This window comes from Bos indicus, chromosome 8 (assembly GCF_029378745.1).
Source record: "Bos indicus isolate NIAB-ARS_2022 breed Sahiwal x Tharparkar chromosome 8, NIAB-ARS_B.indTharparkar_mat_pri_1.0, whole genome shotgun sequence".
NCBI lineage: Eukaryota > Metazoa > Chordata > Mammalia > Artiodactyla > Bovidae > Bos > Bos indicus.
In genome coordinates, this window is record NC_091767.1 from 47,888,124 (window position 1) to 47,912,077 (window position 23,954).

The window sequence follows — 23,954 nt, forward strand, 5'->3', positions numbered from 1 at the left end:
AGCATGCTCCTTATGATACCACCTTTCTTCTTGAGGACCTTTATCCTTGGGTCAGCGAAAAGCAGACATTCCATTAAAAATATTTACAAATAGCTAAATAATGATTATTCTATCTTGAGATCCACTTGTTTCTAATTTTTGCTAAAAACATACAGTATTATATATCATCCAAGGAACAACAAATGGCTGTAGATCTGGGCTCCCAGCCCAAATTTCAAATCCCCAGGAGAAAATTTCTATCTTACCATTCCCAGAGCCTCATGGGCAGGATTAAACAAACAAAAACAACAAAAAAATAGAATTAATACTTTGCTTTGTAAGACAGAAGTATCAGGTTCACATTCTCAAGTATATCAAATCCAAATTATGGAGACATTTAAAATAAAATATAAAGTCTTCATTAGTGAGTACATACCAGGTTCAGAAAGACAAACAGATACATGTACCTTTGAATACACATGGCTAGCAATTTAACTACAACTGTAGCTATTAAAGAATTTAAAAGCTTCTTATTTTTAATTCTCGAATTTCTACATCTTCTTAGGCATTAATGAGTCTACTTAATTTTAGAGGGCAAATCTGGTTAAGAATAAAATGAATGAAAAAATAAATCACATTTTTAACCACATTCTTTTCTTCTTTATTTTTTACTATAATTAATTCTCCATCCTTCCCTGGTCCTTCCTGGAACTCAGGCAAATATGATTCTTCTTGCTCCCATGGGGATGAGAAATCCCACAACAAAGAAGCTAGTATTCCATTAAAATAAACCAGAAAAATCTCTCTAATCTTTATCCCTCTTAAGCCCTTTGTCTTGTCTATTGATGAGAATCTTTTTGAAGCTGTTTTTTTATTTTTAAGAATCATAGCATTCTTTAACAATGATGATTCAAAGTCTGAAGATTAATAAAGAAATCTGCTATAAGAAACTCCCACTACAGAAGGCTTATTAAATGGCAGAAACCATAAGACTCCAGGGGCTCAAGAAATTGAAAAGCTGGCGCCACAAACACACACTTGATGGGTAAAGTAGCCAGAGTTCAGCAAAGGTACTCCATCACCAAACTGGTCCTTCCCCAGGAAAAACCCATCCTACAAATAAGAGAATTCAGCAGCACATCAGCAAGTGAGGCTTCTTTCTTGCCTTTGAGACTATCAGAGCCCAGTCTGCCTTGGAGAATACCTTGCTCTTCCTCTAATTCTCCTCCTCATGCTCCAGTTATCCTTTTCCTTTATTCTTTTATCTCCCTCAACATTTATTATTAAATATGACTATGTAATTGTCTAAAATATGGAAACAAAATTCTGCTCTCTTCAAAATTCTGGGCAACTGGTACCTTCATTCTGCAATCTTCTATCCATCCAAAATGTCACTATTAAAATCATCTTTGCAACTTAGAGCCCTGTTCTTCAAATAATACTAATTGCAGCAAGCACTTCACTATGTGCCAGGCCATGGGTGAAATGTATTATCAGTACTCATGCATTCTATCTTCACAACAGCCACATATGAAAGAAACTAATATTATCCTCACTGTGCAGAGGCACAGAGCAGCTAATTAACTTACGCATCTCGTATTTAAGAAAATAACAGAGCCAGGATTCAAAGCCATGTGGTCTAGTTCCAGCATCTATTTTCTGAACATTATACCTCCCAAAGTATTCCATCCTCTTATACTTGGCATCCAGTTAATAAATGCACACTAGCTTAATGTTTTCAAAGACGTGTTTCCCAATCTATAGCATCTCCTTCATATTTTCATAGATACATTATGATTTGCAGAATTTCCTTGAATTCCTTCCTTGTCCACTTATTTCCAATTCCCAACTCTGTTTCTGAGAATATATTACTTTCCATGTGACCTACTGATATTCTGCCTCACAAGCTAGATTCCCTAATTTAGAGATAAATAGAGATAATAACTCTGAAGGGCTTCCCAGGTAGCACTCGTGGTAAAGAACCCACCTGCCAATACAGGAGCTGTAAGAGACACGGGTTCAATCCCTAGGTTGAGAAGATCCCCTGGAGGAGAAAATGGCAACCCACTTCAATATTCTTGCCTGGAGAATCCCATGGACAGAGGAGCCTGATGGGCTACAGTCCATAGGGTCGCAAACAGTTGGACACAACTGAAGCAACTTAGCATCAGTAACCCTAAAAGCAAAGAATAAAATGCCTTCTCAGGGGGCATAGCTGTAGCATGGCCAGAAAACCTGGCCTAAGACTCAGGAAATATGGTTTCTCACCCCAACTATCTCCCAACCATATTTAACCAAGTGCAAATTAATCCTACTTCTCTTGGGCTCACTTTTCCACTTTTAAATTGGTTTGTAGTGGGGGAACTTTAAATCAAATTCTATGAGTCTATGATTTCTAATGAAATTTTTCTTTTTTTTAACCGCTTTAAAAAAAAGAATATCATGCTTTGAGAAGTATCCATCAGCCAGAAGATCTGAAGAGTACTCCTCACAGAAACAGTGCTGTCAGGAGCTGGGGGGCGGGGATCAGACAATGCATTCTGGCCTACCTGGGCATAGCTCCCACTGCACACCACTGCATTCCATTTGGTCACGTTTATACAGCTTGGATGGCGGATCAGGTAGTTGTCCATTCTTCCCACATAAGCATCCTTGTATCCCGTCACAGAGCCATCAATGTCGTGGAATATGGAGTTCTTATCACCATCTAGCTCACAGTCTTCAAACCAGGGACCAGGCTTTCCAAAGAATACATTAAGAGAGACCTAACAGCGATGAAAAACAAGGACATCCTACAATGAGGGCTGCTGCCATGGTACCCAGCATCCCCTGCAAGAACCCAACTTCATATTCATTACAATTCATTATAAAACCTTAAAGACTATGCAGTTCTGAGACACAGCATAGTTGTCAACCAACATTTTTTATTAATTATGACTTGAACAGAAAAAAAAAACTTCCTGAAGCCTTAGTTTCTGCAGCAAGCTTTCAACTTCATCTTTGATGTTTTCCCTTTTTTCAACTTGATTACCTGTTCCCCAGATAAAACGAATTCATGGTAACAGAAACCAGAATAGTTGTGGAAAGAGGAACTATGTAGTCAAGGTATTTGTTAAAACTTAAAAACTTTTCATTTAAGATCTCTGCATGTCCCTGTATGCAAATTACACCTCAATTAAATTAAAATATATTACAAGTTTGATCTCCTAAGCTAATCATTTCATTTTACTTCAAATGTTTTAGTTAACTTGTGAATGACTCCTGTCACCAAAAAATAAGTACAGTTCCAAACTGAAACAGTCTAAATATTGTCTTGGTATGGTTGCCTGACCATTGGACTCATTAGAACCTGTTGAAAGGTGTCTGTTATTTTTTTCCCCTCCTCAACACAGACTAAGTCCAGCTCAGTAATTTTCATGTCAGGTAACATTAATTCAATACCTTTATCAAACACATAGTACATAGCTAGCTACAAAGCAGGCTACAGGTTACATAATTTATAATCTTTCAGTGCGTGCTAAGTTGCTTCAGTTGTGTTTGACTCTCTGCGACCCCATGGACTGTAGCCCACCAGGCTAATGTTATTCAAACCATGCAAATACACCTTATGATGCTTTTATGCACTCATTGCCCTGGCAAGTTTTAAAATCAACTGAACATCTAAATGATAAGCAACTCAATGGAAAGTCAGTGATGTGTAGGACAAATGGTTCTAAGTCCTTAGTTCTAGACTCTTTTCTCTCTTCACTTATACCTCCCATGGTTAAATCTTAAAGTCTAGGACATATTCTCCATCTTTTTAGGAAGAACAAATTTGCGGAACATACCCTTCACAAATGGTTCCAGAGCATCAGCACCTAGAAAATTCCAGGCTGATGAAACACTGGCCTTAAACAGCATGGATTCTCTTAGGCTGCGAGAACTCTAACTCTACAACAAATGCAACATCTAAAAACTGATTTTTAAGTATGACCATGTCAGTGATCACTAAACTCAATGTATGGAGTGAACATCCAGGCTGTAAGTGAGCTGCCAACCTCCACAATGGAGAGGCAATCCAAGACCCACCCTATTTACATCCAGCCCTGTCCACAGTGTAGCTCTTCCTCTTCCCCTGGAGTTATGCAGTCTAGATGAGAACCAATCAGTTTGCCCCTGTGCCTCTGCTCCATGCCTCGTCTATTCACAAAAACCAGTTATAGACTTTGATAAACTAACCTAAGTTCTCTTTTAAACTGGGGAACCACAGAGTTTGCCTATGGACATGAACGACAAAACTATGAGTCACTTTACAATTGTGGCTGCCTGTGGGAGCAGAAAGCAAGATGGTCTGAGACTCAATCTCTACACCACTGTCATCTTTGAAGTGGCAAGATGGGAAGAGGCTGGGGGTATATAATCAGATTGGCCTATGTATTGATGGTAAGGAGGGTACTGGTGAAGCTACTGAGAAAACGATTTCTGTGGCCTGCTGCTGCTAAGTCGCTTCAGTTGTGTCTGACTCTGTGCGACCCCTTAGACGGAAGCCCACCAGGCTTCCCCGTCTCTGGGATTCTCCAGGCAAGAATACTGGAGTGTGTTGCCATTTCCTTCTCCAACGCATGAAAGTGAAAAGTGAAAGTGAAGTCACACAGTCGTGTCCAACTCTTGGCGACCCCATGGACTGCAGCCCACCAGGCTCCTCCGTCCATGGGATTTTCCAGGCAAGAGTACTGGAGTGGGGTGCCATCGCCTTCTCTGGTTCTGTGGCCTACTATATTGTAAACAGTTATTTCTAAGTCTTTTTTGCAATCTTCATAAAAATATTCCAATAGTTTATATCAGAAATAACCCAATTTGTTTCCTATCACCCCAGTATTTCTCTTCTTTCCCAATCTTTTGTTCTCCAGCTCCCCAGAAGAATAATCTCAGAAAAGTAAAATACCAGGTAAAACCCAAATCTCTTTATGGATTATTATACTGAATTCCCCAAAATCATACGTCCTCTTATTCCTATGAAATTCTACAATTCCCACCAGTGATCATCACATTAAGTCATTCTCCCTTTGTTGATATCAAAAATACTCTAGGTCACATGGGACTTCTGTTCTCATCCTAAACTCAGCAGGACAGAGTACCTGAAATCAGGAGTTACTCTTGCATAGGATTCGCCTCCTAAGCCTAAAAACTCAGTGCAAATCCCATCTTTGTGTTTCTTTCTCTGGAAATGTGCCATCCCTCCACTTGGTACCATAGTCACTGTATAGGAACCATAAGAACGTACTTACATGTGGACCAAACTTCACGAAGGAGATGTTATTTCTAGGGGTTATCTGCCAGGAATTCTTCATGAGGAAGCCAATAGCACTGGTATATCTATCTAAAGTTGGCACATATTTTTGGAAAGTGCACCTGGTGAGATGAATGGGCCCATCATAGATCTGAAAGCCTCTAATTGGAAATGTCCTGTTGAAATACAAAATTTTGTTTAATGCATATGGGCCCATCTGTTTAACAGCATTTCACTTACATATTTGTTTCATAAATACTGTTAAATATCCCATATACACTGAGTACAATTCTAGGATACAGTGCTAATGAAGCAAGATCTCCAATCTAATGAAACCTATACTGCAGTGAGAAAGGCAAACAAAAACATAATGGGTAACTTCAGATAAGACCATAAGAAAACAAAAGACATAGGAATAGAATAGAATTGAGTAGGACAGAGATGCTATTTAGGATACAGTGAAGGCCTCTCCAAGAGGTGACTGCCTTCCTTGAATCAACTCAGTTAAGATCTTTTCTTTGATAAATCATACCATTTAGCTTTAATTCCGAAATCTCTAGCACAAGAAGACAAATCTGTGCTTAATCAGAGAGACCTCCTTTCAAGCCACTAAATGACAGTAATAAGGAGAAATGATATACTTAAAAGTACAAGTCTGCAAGGCTTACTATAGCTAGATTGAGAAATTCATTTTATTCATTTTACTCCTTTCTGTCCAAACATAAGCTCCTTAACTTACTAATCATATGTTATTAACCATAATTAATGTACAAAACCCATAATATTCTGGATCCCTTAGGTTTTTTCCCCTATTACGTTTTTTAATGGCATTGCAGAGGACTTCTATAGCAACTAATTAGTTTACGACTTGGCAGTGTTTTGCAATAAAAAATCATAAACACTACCAAAAAAGTCAAATAATCTGGTTAAAAATCTATGCCTATCTTTGTGTATCCAAGAATATATAGCAAAATGGTCCTCTGCCATAGAAAAGGCTGCAAAGATACAGTAAAATAAAAATTAGGCCCATTGACCAACCAGCAATCTGTTTAAAAAATCCCTTGCTAGCTCAGAAGCAACAGCATTTTGAAGTAAAATTGGAGGCCAATGTAAAATAAAAATAATGAAATTGAATTGCCCACCATTTTACTGCAGCCCATACCCAACTAATACAGCTTTTTTTTTCCCCTTTAATTTACATATTAGAAGAGACAGCTTTGGCTTAATTGTGAAGAGCAGAGCACTGAAGCCAAACTAACAGGTTTTGAGTCCCACATTAGCTACTTTTAGTAAGTTATTCATTTATAAAGCAGGACGATGACAACACCTACCTCACCAGGCTTACAAGGATTAACTGAATAATAAAATATTCAGAACAGGGCCTGATACATAATAAACATTTAATAAATGTTAACTATTAAAAATCCATGAAGTTCCTTTCCTAGTGGCTTCCATGGTCTGACTAAAAGAAGTTCTACATGTAGTGTAGCATGTAGTAAAGATGTTTAGTATTTCCCAACAATAAGCACAGGATAGGGCCAAGGATAGGCTGCCCTTTGCTAGAAGCTAGTTAAGCCCTTTGGCCAATATTCACCACCTGTCCCTTAAAGTCACCTGTCTGTTTGCCTTACCCCGCTGACCCGTCCTAGCCCAATATCCAGACACAGTGGATAGCTTTAAGGGGACTGATGCTTAATGAAATCTGACATTAGCTCTGATGTAAGGACTTTAGAACACTAATTTTTCTCTACCTGGTTTTCTTACAAGTAAAATGACGACAACTCTAAACTGTGTCTCAAAGCTGACTAATTAGGTAATAGTTTCCCAAAAGTTCTGAAGAATCTTTATAGTGCTAAGTACTAGTTTAATGACTGTGATTATTTTGACAGAAAACATGCCAAAAGTCTACCCCATACCCTTTCAACATCTGAAATACTGTTAATTATACAGCTAGTTAGGTTTTGAGTCAGCGTTGGCATCTATCAACTGATTTTCTAGGACTCTTTTCAATAAGTAATTTCTTTTTTCCAGTGGCTATTTCTTAAAACTAACATCACCATATTAAGGAAAAACTGATTTGATGTCCATAGTTTATGGTTTGGTGACTTTCTGTGGCTCAAGAAAGGAAAAAAAAAAAAAACAACTACCAGCTTACATAAGACTTTATCCAAAAAGGATAAACAGGATAGTTTCCTTCATTATAAAACTGATGTGGTGGTTTAGTTGCTACGTCATGTCCGACTCTTGCAACCCCGTGGACCATAGCCGGTCAGGCTTCTCTGTCCAAGGAATTTCCGGGGAAGGAATACTGGAGTGGGTAGCTACTCCCTTCTTCAGGGGATCTTCCTGATCCAGGGATCAAACCCAGAGCTTTCACATTGCAAGTGGATTCTTTACCACTGAGGGAAGCCCCATAAAATTGATAATGACATCTACATATAATGTTTAATAGTTAATGCTCCAGAATCCCAGAGGATAATACATACAATAGAAATAGCAATAATAACATGAATCATTTTAATAATAAAAAATACGGTGGGAAAAGTGTTACAGTGGGAATCCATTCAGGATTATTATGGAAACATTTTTAAGGGTTAGAGCTTCATTCATTGTTTAAAGGTAACATTCCTCTGATACAGCAATGCTCACCTGTTCCTAGGTAATGTCCGAGGCTTCAGGTCTATCCCTCCAGTGCCTACATACTTGTTCTGACCACCCTGAAAGCCGTAATTCCTGCTCTCCCCAACAAAGAGAGATTCAGATACCTCTTGGCTGGAACCTTCATCACTTGGGAAGCTTCCATCACTGTTAAAATAAGAATAATCATTAATCACACAGGAAGGCAAGCTATAACCTTAAAAACCTAAAAATTTTCAAAGTTGCCAGCAGCTTCTTAAATACATATTAGCGAGTCATCAAAAGGTGCCTCTAAATTGTGAATATACCTCTTATAAATTAATATGTGGTTTGGAAATTAGACTTAAACAAATGAGATTTAATTTAGCAGCAACAACTAATTATTTTAGTCTCAAGCAACAATATTGCAAATGAGGAGAATAAACTTGCCCTGAATACAAGGAGATGACAAACATGTTTAAGATGGGCATGAGAGTAACTGTTATCTGGGGAAAAATATGTAACATAAAAAGTTCAGTTCTTAAGGACCATTGTGAAATGAGACCAACTTTTAAGAAAGAAAATATTTAATCTGCTGCCAACTTTTACTCCTTTCCTCTTTATTCCCTTGCTTTTTAAGATCTTTAATCGAAAGCTCAAGGGTTTTCTTCTAAGCAAAAAATGTGATGGGCCTATCCTTCTGTGCAATTCCAGCTAGAGCAACCTACTTTGGTGTGAATTCAATTAATCAATAAAAATGTATTTTTGGCCCTCTAGTGGCATCAAGAAGTGAGTGCTATTTTTTTAATGTTAATAAATGATACAGCATTCCTGTGCTATTCAAAAAAAAAAAAATCAAGGTTATTTTACCTTACAACTTTAAAATAAACAGATAAATATTTTTTAAGTAATTACAAACCTGGCAAAGGTCAGTCCTATTCCATTGTCTGCAAATCTAAAGAGAATGAAGGAACATTTTAATTTATCACATCATGTAAGAAGTAATTCTCTCAATATTTAATTGTCATAAAATCCAAGAAGTTCCAATAATATTTATTCTCCAAGACCACACAAAAATTTCACTTTCCAATGACTAAAAGCATAGTCTCCACGGTAAAGGCACCTGGTTTGAATCTCAGCTTTGCCAATTACTAGCTGTGTGACCTTGGGCAAGTTACTTGTGTGTCCCTCAGTTTTCTCACCTAAAGGCTGAAATAACACTATAAGCTTCCTCATAGGATATCTGAGCATTAAAATGCTAATTCATTTCAACTATTTAGAACAGCGTCTGGCACAGAGTAAAGAGCACATGAAAAGTGAAAGTGTTAGCCACTCAGTCGTGTCCGACTCTTTGCAACCTCATGGACTATAGCCCACCAGGCTCCTCTGTCCATGGAATTTTCCAGGCAAGAATACTGAAGTGGGTAGACATCCTTTCTCCAGGGGATCTTCCCAATCCAGGGATCAAACCCAGGTCTCCTGCATTACAGGCAGATTCTTTACCATCTGAGCCACCAGAGAAGCCCAAAGAGAATATGTGTTAAAAACCTATATTTACAATTTTTATCATTAGGTTGGCTCCCATATCTGTGTGTTCTGTATCCACAGATTCAACCAACTGTGAATAAGAAATATTTTTTTAAATCCCAGAAAACTCCAAAAAGCAAAATTTTTTCTAGTGCTGGAAACTATTTACATAGCATTTACATTGTATTTACAACTATTTAGGTAGCATTTACAGTCTTGAGTATAATAAGTACTCTAGAGATGATTTAAAGTGTACAGAAGGATGTGTATAGGTTATATGCAAATACTGAATACTATGACATTTTATATAAGGATCTTGAGAGTCAAGATTTTAGTACCCATTGGGGTCCTGAAACTGATCCCCCATGAATACCAAGGAATGACTAATTTTTATCAATTAGATCATAGTATTTTCTTCAAAACTTTTCAATATTAATTCCAAATTATTTCTACAGATTTTATACAGTGTCAGTTTTTTCATGATAAATGTCAAGCAACTAATATCAGTATCAGCCAGAAAAAAACATTTTTCTAAACTCCTGAACACCAAATCTTAGCTCGACATACCTCAGGCTTCTCCTAAAAGTATACAAATGGAAAAGAAGTGAGAGGCTTACTGCCTCAAGTCATGTTAAAACATAAGTCAACAGACTTATTAAGGTGGAATTCAACTTTTGTTTTGAATGGCAGTGGAAGAACATCATGAAACTGAGTTTCCAAGAGGAAGGAAAAAAGTGAAGGCAGTTTCGAAATCTTTATTTAGTTCTCTGACATAGACCATGTTTGTTATATAAAGTCCCAGTTTCTGTTTAATCTCATCAAAAAGCTCTCATGTCACCAGACAAGTTTAGTTCCAATAACAGCAGCAGAATGAGACGATTCCAAACATTTGCAGTCGGTTAATATACTTCCTCAGAGCTTGTCCTGTCTATTAGTAATGATACTATGACTCCAGAAACCACCACTGTACTTTCGGTCTACTGAGTTTTTTAAAAATAGTCTTAAAATAAATACATCAGTGTCATCAGATAATAACTTCATAGAGAATACCCACGCTGAATTCTGAACAACAATGTCTCCTCCTCTAACCCAAGCTCCGTTGTCATTATTTTTAAAAGCAATGAGCCTGTCAATTAAAGCAGCAACACGTGGCTTTTCAGGGTCTCCATCCTGATGAGGCCGAAACCTTAGGGTTGGGAGAAAAAAAAAAGACACTTTTAAAGAGTAATGAAAAGGCAATGGGAATCAGCTATTTAAAATTATAAGCTTAAGTGTCAAAAAACAAGATTCAAGATTTTGTCTTGACCAAAACAAGACAAAAAAACCAAGATACAACTTAATATCTACATTTAAAATACTGAAAAAAAAATCACAAATTTGCAGAAAACTGATTTCGTATTTGTTTTTCATCAATTTATCTTATAGAGTGGACATTACAGAATATTCCAAGCACTAAAAGCATTTCAAAAATAAACAAAAACCTCAAAGTAAGAAATACAGCATGTTTTCACAAATTTTTAAGTTACATGACATTAAAATAAACTTACTGAGTAAATTAATCATATATTCCAACATACATATCTGTGAACCAGAGTATTATTTGAGTTGTGTGCTGGTGAAATGTTTTAGATATAGAGGGAAATCTGAGTTCAATGTCTATAAAATGCCTAAATTTAAAAGAGATTATATTTATAGAATATTACTCAGCCATAAAAAATGAAATTTTGCCATCTGTGATGTGGATGGACCTAGAAGGTATTGTGCTTAGTGAAATATGTCAGACAAAGAAAGACAAACAAATGCTCCACATTATCACTTATATGTGTAATCTAAAAAATAAAACGAATGTAACAAAAAAGAAAGAGATTCACAGATACAGAGAACAAAGGAGCAGTTATCAGAATAGTTACCAGTGTGGAGAGAAGGGAGGAGGGAGCAGATAGTGGTATGGGATTAAGAGATATAAACTACTATGTATAAAATAAACAGGGCTTCCCAAGTGGTGCTAGTGGTAAAGAACCCACATGCCAATGCAGGGGACATAAGCAACACAGGTTCGATCCCTGGGTGGGGAAGATCCTCTGGAGGAGGAAATGGCAACCCAAGCAACAAGGATATACCATACAGCACAGGGAAATGAAGCCATTATTTTATAATAACTTTAAATGAAGTATAATCTATAAAAACACTGAATCATTGTTGTACATTTGACACTGCTGCTGCTGCTAAGTCACTTCAGTCGTGTCCTACTCTGTGCGACCCCATAGACGGCAGCCCACCAGGCTCCCCCGTCCCTGGGATTCTCCAGGCAAGAACACTGGAGTGGGTTGCCATTTCCTTCTCCAGTGCATGAAAGTGAAAAGTGAAAGTAAAGTCGCTCAGTCGTCTCTGACTCTTAGCAACCCCATGGACTATAGCCTACCAGGCTCCTCTGCCCATGGGATTTTCCAGGCAAGAGTACTGGAGTGGGTTGCCATTGCCTTCTCCAACATTTGACACTAATATACTGTAAATCTATTATTATAAAAATATAAAAAGTAAAATATCAGCACTTTAAAAAGTAGACTGTATTTCATCGACTTATTAGTTATAAAGACAATTTTACTTTTTCTTTCTCTTCCTAAAATGTTTACAAGGATGTTAATGAAAAGACCAAGGAAAAAAAACTGGCATTAAAAACTGTTAAGTGTAACAGCTCAAATAATTCCAGAATGCCTCCTAACTTAAAATAAGATCACTTCCATCATAATCTTACAAAGCTGGGGAGGTGGAGAGAGAAAAACTAGAAAGTTTTACAAAAACCCATTCAGCAAGTTGAGATGCTTCAACCATATAACCATGAAGTATCATTCGCACAAATGCTATTTTGAAAGTTGCTGGGACATGGCAGTACCCACCAAAGACGTATGTTACAATGGGAGAAGCAGCTATGCAGAAAAAGCAGCAAGTGCAAAGGCAGGAGCGAGCTTGGCATGTTCAAGAACAACAAGCAGGTTGGCTGGTAAGTACAAAGCAAGAGGAAGAGGACAGAGAGGAAGGCATGTTTCAGGCAAGGATGTGGTTCTTTATTCTAAATGCAATGGGAAAAGTAGAATGGCGGTGCCAGGGGCTGGAGGGAGGAGGAAATGGGGAGGTGATGGTCAAAGGTATACAAGCTTTAGTTTTATAAGATAAATAAATTCTAGACAGCTAGTCTATAGGTCTTTTGACAAAAAAAAACTAATTTTTTACTTCATAAAATAATGTCCATAAAGGAGACAGAAGGAAACTTTGCCCTTGATGGTTCATAGGTGTGTACTTATTTCCAAACTTACTGAGTTCTTGATACTAAATATGCACAGCTTTTTACATGTCAATCATACCTGAATAAAGGAGGTGGATCAATAAGTGTGATGGAAAGTTGTCAGAAACATGGAGTCAGAGCAATGATACAACCGAATTTCACTTTTTAACTGGTCACTAGCTGCTATTTGGTGACAGGATCATGGAGAACAGATAATAAGGACAGCACTCTAGAAAGCACTCCACAAGACTGTGTATGTGACCCCTTACACTAAATAGCTCTGACCTAAGGGGTAAAAAGACTGAGCCGTCGCCCACTCTTTTGGCACTGTAGCTGCTGCAAAACGGATCTGCGGTCATTACATAATATCAAGCAGATGGAACAGTTCTGGAAAGGAAACTACACAATGTTCTAAAAGAAAGCCAAAAAAAAAATACAATAAAGCAACATCTAATTTTCTGCTGTAGCCATCTCATTTTTTATGAAATTCCTATCCATATAAATCGTTGACCACTTGCTTAAATGCCCTTTATTTTTCATCCTCCTTTCCACTTAGTCTGTAGAAAATGCAGCTAATTTTCCATCCCCTTCAACTTATGAGCCTTCAGCACACTCCCCGACTCTCACTTGTCTTCTGCTTTAAATGTCCTAGTCAGTTTTCATATTCTTTTACTCTCTTAGATGAAATTTCCCTGTCTTAACCTGAGAGCTTTCTGGAGTTAAAATATTCTTATCTTTGGATTCCTGTAGTTTCACATCTTGAAGATATAAGGAAAGACTCATCTGATTAACTATTAAGTCAGCTTCCCCTTTGATGAACACATTAAATACCTTCTGAATCCCATGAACTGGATGTTTAATTCATGGGCTGACTTATTACTCATTTGTGTTTGAGTTTCATCATTTTTAGTCATGTCTGGACTGCATGAATGCATGTGGGCATATTTTATTCATCAGTTTATACAAAATTAAATGTATATACTAGTTGCCAAATGTCTTGTTACTCTTCTACAATCAGTTCTTTTCAATAACAACTTCCAAATGGAGTCTAACTCCTTACCAACCTGTATGCTTTATAAACTAGTGAGAAAAGTATAGAGAGCACAGAAAAGATCATCATTATCATGATATCAGACATGCATACACAGGCTAAGGAGCTTCTTAAGCCATTATGAGTAGGTTTGTTTTATTGTCAAGTATAATGAAAACATCAACAGATTCTGAAATACATTCTCTTCATTCATCCCTTCATATACACACATATAATTTTTAAGGCAGATAAGAGAGTCGATTGTGTTTTATGTAAAGATTTTTTGGTTAATACTATTAATACCTTAGCAAAGCACACATTACTAGTTCTACCAGTTATAACAAACTCTCAAAAAACAGTAGTAATCTTCTAGCAAGATTCCTTTGTTTTGTCAGTTAATATTCTCTTTTTGGTTCATAATTTATTGCCATCTATATGCTCCTTTTTCATCTCAAGTTTATCTCCTCTTTTTCTACGTCATATCTTGCTCAGCTATTAAGTGTCTACCACTCTGCGTTTTATTTAAACAATGCTCACAATTTCTCCACTTCTCAAACATCATCTGAGCATTGCTTTAATATTTTTCAGGCTTAACTTGATCTTTCATAATGAGTAGTTTTACTAACTTATTTCCCCAGTTTTACTGTGTCACAAGTAAAACCGCTTCACTGACCTAAAGTGTGGCTCCTACTTTATTCCCTTGTGAACAACACCTGGCATCCTTTTCTTTAAGTGCCACCCACAGTGGCTCAAATGGTAAAGAATTTGCCTGCATTGCAAGAGACCTGGGTTCAGTCCCTGGGTTGGGAAGATCCTCTGGAGAAGGGAATGGCAATCCACTTCAGTATTCTTGCTTGGAGAATTCCATGGACACGGGAGCCTGGCGGGCTACAGTCCATGGGGTTACAAAAAGTCGGACATGACTGAGTGACTAACATATTCAGGTTTTCTCTTTTATTACTGTGTCACAGTGATTCTGCTTCATCTACCTACAGAGTGGCTCCTACTTTATTCCTTTGTGAACAACAGCACCTGGCATCCTTTTATAAATGACTGCAAACAGAGTCTATTAAACCTAGCTCCTTTTCAAATCCTTTAGTTGGTCAATCCATCTGAAGTATAGAAAAATAACATACACACAGCTTCTACTGAATATGACCTTAAGTTGCCATCTTTTCCAGAAAATTTTGTTTCCATTGGAGACATTTTATTTATTTTGGCTCATATCATGCTCATGCTCAGTCACTCAGTTATGTCTGACTCTTGCAACCTCATGGACTGTAGCTCACCAGGCTCATCTGTCCATGGGATTTCCCAGGAAAGAATACTGGAGTAGGTTGCCATTTCCTCTTCCAAGGGATCTTTCTGACTCAGGGATCGAACCCATGTCTCCTACGTCTCCTGCGTTGGCAGGCAGATTCTTTACCACTGAGCCACCTGGAAAATGACTGGGATATAGATCAGCATTTCAACAAATTTTTTTTTTTAACATGAAGTATATGAGCCAAAATAAATTAAATGTCTCCAATAGAAACAAAATTTCCCAGAAAAAAATGGCAACTTAAGGTCATACACAGTTTCTACTGAGTATGACCTTAAGTTGCCATCTTCCGGAAAATTTTGTTTCCATTGGAGACATCTTATTTATTTTGGCTCATTTACAGGATGTTCAGAAAAAAAGAAAAACTTTGTTGAAATGCTGATCCATATACCAATTACATTTTGTGGTTATAAAGGAGAGTAACAAAGAGCCCAGCTATGATGTGAATCTGAGACTACAAACAACTGAACCAGAACTAGCTTGATCAAGTTTGAGACTTTTCCCTTTGAAATAGATTTAATGCAATATTCCATTTTGACCACTAACAATAAATTACATATTCCTTGGTTTTCAGGGATTATACTAAAACGTCTTAGCTTATTTTTTGATGAATCATATTCTACTGTAGGCCAAATTTGGACCCTTTTTCAACATATCTCTCTTTATTTCTCTTTCTACAACTCTTTCTAACATCAATTTGCAACTGTCAAAAAGAGAAGAAGCATCAATTTCTTTGGCATCTAACTAAGATAAAAAGCCCAGCCACAGTACCCAGAACAGCAAAATAAATGTTTTTTCAAAACCCTCCTACAAACCTAGAAAACTTCAGTTTAACTATGTTACTGGAGAAGAGGGCAATGGCTCAACTCAGAAAGTTTTACTTTGGCAAGATACGGCTCGAGTGTGACTTAAAAGGACCAGTTCTACCTTGCACTGTTATCCAAACAGAGGTACTCCCTCGGGTCAGCAGCACTAGCATTGGTTGTTTTGACACCTTTGTCAATAAATAAGCCAGCCTGGAAAACATAATCATGGACTGAAATGAATATAAATCCCACGTTATAATGACATATAGGATACATGAAAATAAGTTTTAGCTTATCACATCTACCAAAAAAGGAGGGAGAAGAGGTAAACAGCCAAAAAAAAGTATTACAAAAATGGCTACTTTATTGTTGTGTTTTTTTTTAATAATTTTATGCATTTGGTCAAACCTTTCTTTAGTGCCCACCTTGGGGGTCACCAAGAATTATATGTCACCCAGAAAATCATGGTCTTTGCTGTTACTCCATAAACGAGGAGGAAGATATGCAATTAAATAAACAATTACAAAACAATATAGTAAGCATATAACGAAGAAAATAGATGATGCTTTGGCAGCACATAAGAAAGGCACCAAGATGAGACCTTCTGTGAAGGCAGGAGAGAGAATTCAGGGAATGTCCTGAATTCGAAAGCTGACACTTGAAGGAACCAGCCACACAGAAGACCAGGTCAGAGACTGAAGGGCAGGGAGTGGGTGGGAAACATCTAAAGAACCCAGAGGAAAGCACTCCAGGGAATCATTTGTACAAAACCTCTGGGGATGAGAGAAAGCATGGCACATCTGAGGGGAAAAAAAATCTTAGATGGATTATCAGGAAATATATGGAGGGAGGAAGGTAAGAAAGAAGACTAAAGAGAAGCAAATGCCAGATGATGCAGAGTCAGTATGCTTAAGAATCCAGATAACAGGATTTTAATAAAGGTTATGTAATCAACTGCATTTTAAGAAAGAATACTGTAGTCTCCAATTTAACAAATTTAAATTTAAAATCTAATAATCCACCCTTTATTCAGATCTAATATCTTTTATTTTGAATTGATATAGTAGAATATTACATTTCCTCATGTACATGATATTACAAAATTAATTAGAATGAGGTTTTTTTTGTAATACCACCAATAATTTTAAAATTTTGAGGACTTCTACTTTGAAGCGCTGTTTTCAATAATTACCACTCTTAATCAACTATTCAGTTCATAAATATCACAATTCTGTGTAAAGTTTTTTCCTCTCTTAAGTCTTCATCAAGTGATTCTAAGTTCTTCAAATTATATCACACTTAGGTTTTTAAAGGAGGATCCTCTGAGTTTCATAAAGGGAAATTATTAATTGAACTTTGATGTGGATCACATCAGAGGAAAGAATCTGGGTACTGTATCACATGATAAAAATATCAAGATGCCTCAAGAGTACAAAATGAACCAGATGTGTTTATCACCGAGGAGGTTAAGTGTCAAATACCATGAAAATTAAGAGTTCCTAAATGGCCTTTCATCTATTTGACCTACATATCATTTTAAATTAGGTCAAATACTCTCAAACAGTATTTCACTGTTTAACTATATTAAATGTCCAATAGGACATTCCATCAGCACTGAGAGAAGAGAGAAAATATGCTTTTTAAGCCCCAAAAGCATATAATACACTAATGTGTACATCCTTAGAAACATGCAATGATATTAAAGATTGGAAGGAAAGTGAGCGGAAGGAAAGAGGATGAAGACTCATGGTTCAAGTCCATTATTATAATTATTCAGAGTGCATGCACATGTGTGCCACAGCATTTATTTCTGTGTGTATATAAACAGAAAGCTGTCTATACATCCTGAATGGGGCAGGATTAAGAGTCAGCTTTTTTAATCACAAATTACTTTCTCTGATGACAAGTTCTAACTAGTATTAACATCTCTCAGTAGTCCATCCTTTATCCTGTAAATTATACATACTGATTGCTAAAACTTAGGAACCTACCTTAAAACTTGAATGGACCCTGTTGTTATAAAATATTCCCAGTGGAGTGAGTTCTGGTTTTGCTAAGAGCTGCAATCCACTCGATTCCCCCGTAGGCTCCTTGTGGAATAAATACCATATTCCAGCATCCTATAATTAAAAGGGCAAGGTCATTAAAGGCATCCTTTTATAAAACCACTCTATGAAACACCCTCACGTAAACTAAGCATTTCACAAACAAGTTTAATCTTTTTAACACGAATTGTTCATTGTTTCAGCTTCAGCGTTGACTCTAAAAAGTTGTGTACTCATGTAACCAACTCTCAAAGCAGTGTATCAGGTTTGATTTTTTTAAAAGCTAATTTACTTTTGCTTTTAAGATGGGACAAAAGATAGAACTGGCTGATACCAAAATTTTATTCAAAATAACTTTCCTATCATTAGCTTTAAAAAGTCATGCAGAACTAGAACCAAACAAGCCTCCCTTCCTTTCACATGACCAGGACAGGATAGCCTTTTAGCAATATGGGGTTTTTTTTCCTATTTACCTCCAAACCTGATCAATAGATGAGTCATACCTATTAAACAACTATCCATCAACACACAGAGATCACTGACTTCTTTCAAACAACTCCAATGCCCTTCCTATCCTGAGGCAAATTTTTGCCAAAGAGAAAAAACCACCACATGCATGAATCAGGATGCTGTCTCAGTCTGGGTCCTGTCTGTTCAATCTCAGTGTTAAGAGTTTGAAATTTTCTGACACTCAAAATAGGATATAAAATGAAATGAAATGCTCTTAATCTCTGTGACATTTTTTTACTTTACAATTTAATTAAAAATCAGCCCAATGTGAAGGACAACTTCACATCAAGGAACACTGATTAAGCAGATTGCTAAAACTCAAATATATAGTCCAAAAGTACAGTATCGATTCAAATTTAGGAGACATTCATTTAGTGCCAGGTATACAATAGCCTATTCTCAAAGAATTCATAGTCTCATGGGAAACACAGAGACAACTAAAGCATAGCTAATAAGTACTATACTAGTTTTGACAAAGTCCTTTAGGAACATAGATGAATTGTGAAAAACATATCAGCAAAATGAAAGCAGTATTTGGCATTTTTCCATGATAAAACTTTACAGATAGGTCTCAGTAAAAACAAACTCCTCTGAAGAATGTGTCTGCCACCTCTGTGCTTTGGGGCACAAAACAGACTCAGAGGGCTATGAAGAAGGCTCCACACCATAGCCTTATAAACTAAGGGCAGTGAACCCTCCCAAGACGCAGTAGAGTTTGGGGCTGAGGGATGGAAAAAGGGGGATAAGGAGGTAGCAGCTGTTTCCTGTTAAAACACTGTGGTGTCAAGACAGGTAAAGGGAGCTTTGTAAAAGGCAGTGGAAAGGTACAAGAAAAAAGAGTTTGATTTACTTTGGGAGGAAAACCCTTGCCAAAACATGAGCTTTACAGGAGCAGTTTTTCTAAAGAGAAAAAAAAGAACTCACAGAATGAAAAGGGAGAGGAACATATAAGAGATGGAAAAAGATAGACACCTGCTTTCTTCTTTTCTCAAATGAGCCCTCATAAGGATGTCTGGCAACCACAACTTACATTTTTCATGGGCTCTTTGCAATTTACTTTGATCTACAACCCATGATTTCTGAAAATAGCTAAAAGGAGTCTCTGCTCTGTGTTCATTTGTAATGTAATGTAGATCAGATGATCCTGGGGTAAGACTGCACATCAAATCCTTGGCCACCTCTACTCAAAATCTCATCTCAGTATAAATCCTATATGTGCTCAACAAATATTTGATGAAACATGAATGAATAGAAGACTGAAATGATTGAATGCCCAGGTCTCTGCCCTGTCAAGTAAGAATCTTATGCTTTATGTTTTTAAGAAAAACCAGAGTCTGCGCCGCACCCCGAACCGTAGCCATGGCTGCCTACAAGCTGGTGCTGATCCGGCACGGTGAGAGCACATGGAACCTGGAGAACCGTTTCAGCGGCTGGTAGGACGCGGACCTGAGCCTAGCCGGGCATGAGGAGGCGAAGCGAGGCAGGCAGGCGCTGAGAGATGCTGGCTATGAGTTTGACATCTGCTTCACCTCAGTGCAGAAGAGAGCAATCTGGACCCTCTGGACAGTGCTGGATGCCACTGACCAAATGTGGCTGCCAGTGGTGAGAACTTGGCGCCTTAATAAGCGACACTATGGGGGTCTGACTGGCCTCAATAAGGCAGAAACTGCTGCCAAGCATGGTGAGGCCCAGGTAAAGATCTGGAGGTGCTCCTATGATGTCCCGCCACCTCCCATGGAGCCCGACCATCCCTTCTATAGCAACATCAGTAAGGATCACAGGTACACAGACCTCACTGAAGACCAGCTGCCCTCCTGTGAGAGTCTGAAGGACACAATTGCCAGAGCTCTGCCCTTTTGGAATGAAGAAATTGTCCCCCAGATGAAGGAGGGGAAAAGGGTACTAATTGTAGCCCATGGCAACAGCCTTTGGCGCATCGTCAAGCATCTGGAGGGTCTCTCTGAAGAGGCTATCATGGAGCTGAACCTGCCAACTGGCATTCCCATGGTCTATGAGTTGGACAAGAACTTGAAGCCCATCAAGCCAAGTGTGAGGGCAAGCAGCAGATTACTTTCCCAAGGATTACCCTCCTCCCCTGCCCTGGCCCACCCTATTCCTCTGCACCTCTCCCTGGCACATGTCCCACTGATGACATCTATAGGCATCGTAAGTTGTAGCTGCAGGTGGGGACCAGCGGCTCCCAATTCCACATTAGCCATTTTATCTCTTGCTCCCACTCCCTTCATACAGTCTAGTCAGAATGGCACATCTGGGGCATGGTCCTCAGTCCAAGCCAAGAGAAGACTTATCCAGAAGTGTTGAGAGGTCATCGCTGGGGGGTTTGATGGTGGTTTATTACTAAGGAGCTGCTTGAGTAGGGGACAGGGAGAAAACCATGCTGAGGTGTGACCAATGAGGAGAAGTAAGAGCCTGTTCATGTCCCCAGAGGCCAGCCGGGCACAGTTGTTAGGTGACTCAGGGCTCCAGTCATTCCAGTGGAAGGTGAATGTAACCTGCATGGTGACTCAATCAAATATTCCTCCCTGACTCTAAAAGGCTGGATCAATCCTGAATGTTTTTGTGTTGCATTTACTTTAAAATATATATATATATATATATAAATACAAAAAAAAAAAACAAAAAAACCTTCTGGGGTTTTTAGTGGCGGTTGAAATATTCCCACATGTGGTCATCAGCAAATAAGTCATTCCTTATACCATCATGGGATAAGCTCCTTGACTTCTAAGGTGTAGGAGTTCATCCTGCTGTGTGTTTTAAAATCCCTCCCCTGCCGTACTGTTTTGTGGCAGCAGAATGCCTCTTGATCATGTCCAAGTGTGTCTCTCACTGTGCCTGACTTCTGAATCATGTTACAATTGCTTGGCCCAGCACGTGGGCCCAGTACTCATTTGAGCATAACTGTATTAAAAATATCTTTTTTCCAGATCAGTATAAAATAAAGGAGTGATGTGCAATAAAAAAAAAAAAGAAAAACCACAGATGTAAATTCTACCATCACCCAGTGATACCTGTTTTCTGGCTATCTTGAAGAAATACTCCCTCCAGGTAATTTTTTCCTTTATTCTGGAAAACAATGATAGGTATTCCTTTCCTTTTTAAAGTGTTAATAGCCATGATGTATGTATATGAATATTCAGGTTTTGCTGGAAAGCTCATGTTTCTGTGCTATACAGTTTTCAGCATAGATATAATCATAATAGTATTATGTCTTAAAGATTCATTTGTACATTATAAATTAGCAGCTGCATTATAAAAATACTCAATTACAGATGTAAATTTCTCCGAGTTTATCCAGGAGACATTTCTGTCATCCAAAAATAGTTCATTTATTCTCTTAAATTATCCCTGAGTATATGTGAAACAATATAAGGCTCATAACTAGTACATGGCACACAGCTGAAGTTCCCTGGTGGTGCAGTGGCTAAGAATCCTCCCACCAATGCAGAGGTCACAGGTTCGACCCCTCATTCAGGAAGATTCCACACATCTCAGAGCAATTAAGCCTGTGTGCCACAACGACTGAGTCTGTGCTCTACAGTCCCACGCCCACATGGAGCAACTACCGAAACCCGTGTGTCTGGAGCCTGTGCTCCACAACAAGAGTTAAGCCACCACAATGAGAAGCCCACTCACCACGATGAAGAGTAGCCCCCGCTTGCTGCAACTAGAAAAAGCAGTAGAAAAGCAACGAGGACCCAGTGCAGCCAAAAATAAATAAATAAGTTAAATAAAGGCACACAGTTGAGTCCTTGCTTTACTAAGGAGGTGGAATTTCCAAGTGTATAAAATCCCTGTATTTAACAAAAAGGATATGCCCTTTGACCAGAATGATCATTGTCATAATATTCTGCAGAATAACCCAGTCTCATAGGGCTTTTTTTACTCATGAACATATGACTGAAATAGGAGAAGCCAAAAGGATTGTACATAATACACTAAAAATACACTCTGGAGATGACATGATAACCCGATATACTAGCCCCCTCTTTTCTTCCATTTAGCATCTGTCTTTGTACACTCATAAATACTAACTGGCACAAATGATGTGAAGAAACAGAAGAACCATCTCAACCACAGCCTGCTCTGAGAGCTGGCTAAAATAAGCAGTACCAGAAAGCAAGGTGCTTGAGTTAGACTACCACACACTCTGTTGCATATACACATAAACCAGGACACTTACAAACAAGAATGCAAAAACACAGATGCACTTTAGTGTTATTTACCTGTGAGCCTGCAGCTGCATTATTAATCAGATTATTGTTGGGATGAGCAATCCAGAAAGTTGAAACAGCCCTGAAAGACATTTTTTTTAAGGTGATTTAAATATTCGTCAGGAAAAATCCCATCTTCTAAAAACCCTCCCACTAAACATATCCCCAAAAGCCAACAGGCCTTGGCCATCACACGTGAGCTTTTCACTCCACCAATTACTCACATACAGTCAGTGGCAGGCACAGGGATATAATTTCCAAATACTTTTTCCCGCATGGTGATACACATGGAGTTATTCCGATCCGTGGGAAGGAGTGTGCCTGGTTTGGTGAGGAGTCCCAGATTGTGGAACAAAGTATTTCTCTGTTCAATACCATCTTCCAGAAAGAAACAATGACCCAGTGTGTCAAATCCGACGGTGTCTTTTATCTGCCAAAATACAAGTGTATAATGTCGTTGGTAACAAGACTGGCTGTGGTTGACAAGTGCTATTCATGAGGCATGCTGAGTACAAAAGCAAAAAATTTTCATCTTAGCTGATGGGGCAAAGTCAAATGTCAGGGTTCACTGATCTCTTAAGAGAACAGAGAAAAACAGCAGAATTCTCAGGAAAGCAGGACAGAGTAAGACTTGTGGCCCAACGGCTTACTTGTATAAAATTGACAAGTCATGGGAATGAAGGAGAGGTGACTGTTTTCATAAAATATATCAACACAATATGAGGTTACTTACCAGCAAGCCATTTGTCCCATGCACAGTGATGCACCTGGAGAAGCTGTGATGAATAGACAGGCCATCCACAAATGTTGCATGTCTGTACCCTCCTTTGTAATCCACATCTCCACACAGATGAAAATGAACAGGGTACCGCCCCAGGTGCTGCTGACCCATGTGTTTCAATTCCACATGAGAAAGATGGACTGAAGTAAAATTTTTCTTTATCTATAAGATAACCAAAAATCAAACTAACACATAAGCAAAGTAGCTTAGGGTAAAGTAGCTCAGAAGCAAAGTAACAAAATACATTGTTTTTTATTTAAAATATTTATTTGGCTGTATCAGGTCTTAGTTGCAGCGTGCAGGATATTTGTTGGGTGCATGGGCTCTCTAGTTGCCCTGTGGTATGTGGGATCTTAGTTCCCTGAGCAGGGATCGAACCTGAGTCCCCTGCATTCGAAGGCGGACTCTCAACCACTGGATCACCAAGGAAATTCCCCCAAAATATTGTTTTAATAGAAAATATCTGAAGGAGACCAGAAATGAAAGCATCTTTCTTTTACATCCTGTTTTCCTGGATCTCCAGGTCAGAATTTAGCAAATGCTTCTTTACATAAA

The 23,954-nt window shown here is 38.2% G+C and overlaps 1 protein-coding gene and 1 pseudogene across 2 annotated transcripts in view; one reads left to right on the forward strand and one right to left on the reverse strand.

Moving 5' to 3' along the window:
- Positions 1-23,954, reverse strand: part of CEMIP2 (cell migration inducing hyaluronidase 2) — an 81,398-nt gene that overhangs the window by 20,413 nt on the left and 37,031 nt on the right. For both annotated transcript variants that reach the window (XM_070794653.1, XM_019966058.2), the window contains exons 8-17: positions 23,352-23,561; positions 22,843-23,048; positions 22,631-22,700; positions 17,823-17,951; positions 15,953-16,041; positions 10,446-10,577; positions 8,784-8,819; positions 7,898-8,053; positions 5,247-5,424; positions 2,529-2,744 (exon numbers count right to left, since the gene is read on the reverse strand). In XM_070794653.1, coding sequence (XP_070650754.1) covers positions 2,529-2,744; positions 5,247-5,424; positions 7,898-8,053; positions 8,784-8,819; positions 10,446-10,577; positions 15,953-16,041; positions 17,823-17,951; positions 22,631-22,700; positions 22,843-23,048; positions 23,352-23,561 — 1,422 coding nt within the window. The remainder of the gene's footprint in view (positions 1-2,528; positions 2,745-5,246; positions 5,425-7,897; positions 8,054-8,783; positions 8,820-10,445; positions 10,578-15,952; positions 16,042-17,822; positions 17,952-22,630; positions 22,701-22,842; positions 23,049-23,351; positions 23,562-23,954) is intronic.
- Positions 19,724-20,708, forward strand: LOC109562951 (phosphoglycerate mutase 1-like; annotated as a pseudogene).